Source organism: Silene latifolia, unplaced genomic scaffold (genome assembly GCF_048544455.1).
Source record: "Silene latifolia isolate original U9 population unplaced genomic scaffold, ASM4854445v1 scaffold_62:4597612-6569265, whole genome shotgun sequence".
NCBI lineage: Eukaryota > Viridiplantae > Streptophyta > Magnoliopsida > Caryophyllales > Caryophyllaceae > Silene > Silene latifolia.
Window position 1 is genome coordinate 300,791 of NW_027413539.1, and position 3,977 is coordinate 304,767.

At 50.8% G+C, this 3,977-nt stretch overlaps 1 protein-coding gene across 1 annotated transcript; it reads right to left on the reverse strand.

The window, feature by feature from the left end:
• Positions 1-1,678: 1,678 nt before the first annotated feature.
• Positions 1,679-2,932, reverse strand: LOC141639942 (uncharacterized). Its single transcript, XM_074448912.1, has 2 exons — positions 2,447-2,932; positions 1,679-2,179 (listed from the first exon to the last, which is right to left on the reverse strand). Exons 1-2 carry the CDS (start codon positions 2,930-2,932, stop codon positions 1,679-1,681), a joined length of 987 nt encoding a protein of 328 aa, XP_074305013.1.
• Between the last annotated feature and the right edge of the window lie 1,045 nt (positions 2,933-3,977).

Genomic DNA, 3,977 nt, shown 5'->3' on the forward strand with positions numbered 1-3,977 from the left:
CTCAGCTTGCGTCTGGAGGGAGGGGCAAAAGTCGGAAACAAAGTCTGCCAGAGCCTGTGACTTGATTGCTGCTCGAGGCTCGAACTTTAGGTCATATCCACTTAGGTGCATAGACCATTTGGCCATTCTACCTGATAACTCTGGTTTCCTCATGATGGTCTTAAGAGGGTAGTTAGTTACCACAGAGATAGTATGTGACTCAAAATAAGGCCGTAACTTATAGGAAGCTGTGACTAATGCAAGTACGAGTTTTTCAAGTGAGGTGTACCTGGTCTCTGCAGGTAGCAGAGACTTACTGACGTAATATACTAGATGCTGTTCTCCCCCTTGATCTCGGACTAGCACGGCACTGACAGCTACCTCAGTCACGGAGATATACATGGACAAGGTCTCTCCAGGTTCTGGTTTCGATAGGAGTGGTGGGGTGCTCAGATACCGCTTCAGCTCACTGAGTGCTGCCTCATGCTCCTCCGTCCACTCGAACTTCTGGCTCTTCCTTAGGATATCATAGAATAACCTGCATCTGTCGGAGGACCTTGCTATGAACCTGTTCAGAGCAGCTACTCGTCCGTCGGTATTTGCACGTCTTTTTGGCGTTTGAGGGACTCCACCGGAGTATGGCTTTGATTTGATCAGTGCTGGCTTCTATCCCCCTCTGGGTGACCATATATCCCAGGAACTTCCCACTGGAGACTCCGAAAGTGCATTTTGAGGGGTTCAACTTCATTTTATACTTTCTCAGGGTGTTGAAAGTGTCAGCCAGATGTTCAACGTGCTGTGCAGCCTGTTTTGATTTTACCACCATGTCGTCGATGTACACCTCCATGGTGCGGCCTATCTGTTCCTTGAACATAGTGTTTACCAACCGCTGGTAGGTGGAACCTGCATTCTTTAGACCTAAAGGCATCACGTTATAACAATAGATACCTCGCTCCGACCTGAATGCCGTTTTCTTCTGATCATCAGGATGCATCTTGATCTGGTTGTAGCCACTCCAAGCATTCAGGAACGTGAGCATTTCGTGACCTGCCGTGGCATCTACCATGGCGTCTATGTGCGGAAGTGGGAATGGATTTTTAGGGCAAGCCTTATTGAGGTCCGTAAAATCAACACAAACCCTCCACTTGCCGTTCTTTTTTGGGACCACCACCACATTAGATAACCACTCCGGATACTTGACTTCCCTGATTTTTCCAGCAGCGAACAGGTTGTCTACCTCCTGGTTTATGATCTGGTTCCTTTCTGGGGCTACCTTCCTCCTCTTTTGCTGGACGGGTTTATAGCTTGGATCCACGCTCAGCTTGTGTGTTATCACACTAGGATCTATCCCTACCATATCGTCGTGGGACCAAGCAAAACAATCCACGTTAGTTTTCAACAATTGAACAAGTTCCTGACGGGCTTTACCTGTGCATTCTGACCCAATAAGTATGGTTTGCTCTGGTTGCAGCTCGTCCAGGCTGATTTCGTCTAGCTCCGCCTGAGGTGGCTCGACATATTCCTCCTGGATGCGCTGGCTCTATAATTGCTATGCTGGCGGCTTGGCTGTTGGTTTTAGGGCTATCTTGTAGCAATTCTTAGCTTCCTCTTGATCCCCACGTATCTCTTGTACTCCCCAAGGTGTTGGGAATTTCAGACATTGGTGGTAGGTTGAAGGTACCGCCTTCATTTCGTGGATCTAGGGCCTACCAAGAATTACATTGTAAGTAGAGGGCCCATCGATAACCAAGTATCTTACCTGCTTGTTGACTCCTTTGGCATAGGTCGGGATGATGATTTCTCCTAGAGAGTGCTTTGTTTCGCCACTGAAACCGACTAGAGGTACCTCTTTCGTTGCCAAGTCCTTCTCACTGAACCCCATGACCTTCGGTGTTTCCAGCATAATTAGGTTGACGGAGCTTCCTGTGTCCACTAGGATCTTCCGTACCTCACAGTTTCCTATGGGGAGGGTGATGATAAGAGCGTCGTGGTGCTGTTCCGGGGCGTTTTGTGCGTCTGCTTCGTCAAAGGTGACGGCTGGGAGGTCCTGGCGGCTGATTCTGCAGGAAAACTCTGGCTTATCTTCTTTGGTTTGTGTGGCGTGTCTTTTGGCTGCTGAATAAGTTAAGCCGCACAGTTCCGAGCCTCCTGTAATAACATTCACAATTCTAGTGCACACAGGTGGAGGAGTAGGCAGAACCTAATTAGCGGAATGAACTTTGGTGGAGCCTCCTGGCAATAGGTGGTCCAGGTTTCCTCGATCGTACTGGAATTTGACCTCTCTTCTCAAGGTGTAGCATTCGTTGGTGTCATGGCCTATGTCATCCTGGTACTCGCACCTCTTGCTGGAATCTCTTTTATCGTTGAGACGCTCGTCAGTCCGCTTCTTAGGCCACCTGACTCCCCGTATCTCCTTTAGGGCTTTGAGTACTCCTGCAAGGTTAGTTGAGAATTTATACTCACTTACCTTTGGAGGTGCCTCAGAGTTATTCTTTCCCCCTGGGCCCTCGGAAACTTTGTTCACAGGCTTGCTGTAGGGTTTGGCTCTTTCGCTCTGCTTCTGTACAGGTGCCTTTCTGGATATACTATCTGTGCCATAAGCAGCTCTCCTGGGTCCTGAGTCTTCCTCCAACCGCATGACTGCAATTGCCTTTGTTTGTACTTCCTCGAAGGTAGTGCATGGGTACTTGGTCAAGTCTTTGTATAGGTCTGAGTCCTGGCGGAGCCCTTGGCGGAAAGCTTCTATGACCGTGGCTATGTCGCACCGTGGGATTGCCACCTTCTCTCTGTTGAACCTGTTCAGGAAATCTCTCGTGGCCTCCTCGGGTCCCCGCGCTATTCGATCAGTCACCGGTTTGATTTTTCTCGGTGCGTCACTGGCAAACCGTGGTGGAAGGTATTGACTAAGTCGGCGAAGCAGGTTATGCTCTTGTTGGGCAGGCTGACGAACCATTGCAGGGCTCGCCGGACAGGGTGGATCCAAACCCTTTGCACATGCAGGCTTCTTTCAAGGATCCTGTCGCGGTGATCACCATCATATTTTGCTTGTAGTGGTTGATATGATCAAGAGGATCCGTGGTCCCATCGTAGAGCGTCATGGCTGGGGGCACACATCCTTTGAGGACGCCAACGAGGGCTATGTCATCCACGAAAGGGGAATCTGTGTAGCTATTCCGTGTCGCCTTCTCTAGGGGTCGTGCTACACCCGGGATCCTATACATCAGGTCCCTCAACTCCCTCATACTCCTGTTCTAGCAAGCTGCATGTTCCTGCAAGAGGGTTAGATACCGGCGGAAAAGAGTCAACGGGTGTACCTCCTAGCCAGGATCCTTATGGGATATGACTGCCTGGTTGACTTGCCAAAGGTGTTGCTTGGATGATGGTTCCTGGCTGCCAATCCGGTGCCTGCTGAGGAGTGACTCCTCCGATCCAGGTTCCTCCAGAGAGGTGTCCGCCCACTAGGTTCGTCATACCAGTGCTGGATCCTGGTTTCCATCCTGCCACCTGCTGGACGGGCGTTCCTGCAAAAGATTGCAAGTTAGTTCCTGGCTGACTATTAGACAAAGTACTACCTGGGGTCGGGTGCAGGCTGAGTGGTCGATCGAGAGACAGGAATCCTAATCTGCTGGGCTCAATGGCTCCTCCTGGTGGTATCCCTCCAAGATCCAGTCTGGTGATCAGCTCTGATGGGATCTGCCGGGAGCCTGTGCTGGCGACCAAAACTGGGGCCTCAGAAGGCAGAGGCAACACAGCTGATGAGGTCCTAGACTTAGTTACTGTTGCGATCTGGTTCCTGAGGTCTTGGTTGTCCTTCCTCAGGCTTTCGATGGCCCGGTGCAAGGTATCCATTCCTTCTAACACCACTCGCATCGGGTCTGGTGACGAGGCACCTGACTTCTTGGGAATTCCTCCTGACGACGTCTCCTGAATCTGGATCCTGCTGGGGCTGCTCTCCCTGCTGGATCTCGTCACGCTGGGTGTCGCTGATGCCTTAGGCG

Coding starts and splice junctions, on each gene's coding strand:
- LOC141639942 (XM_074448912.1), bottom strand. CDS start 2,932: ATGGTTCGTCAGCCTGCCCAACAAGAGCATAACCTGCTTCGCCGACTT. Junction 2,180..2,446: donor ACTCTGAGGCACCTCCAAAG/GTAAGTGAGTAT, acceptor TCCGCTAATTAG/GTTCTGCCTACTCCTCCACC.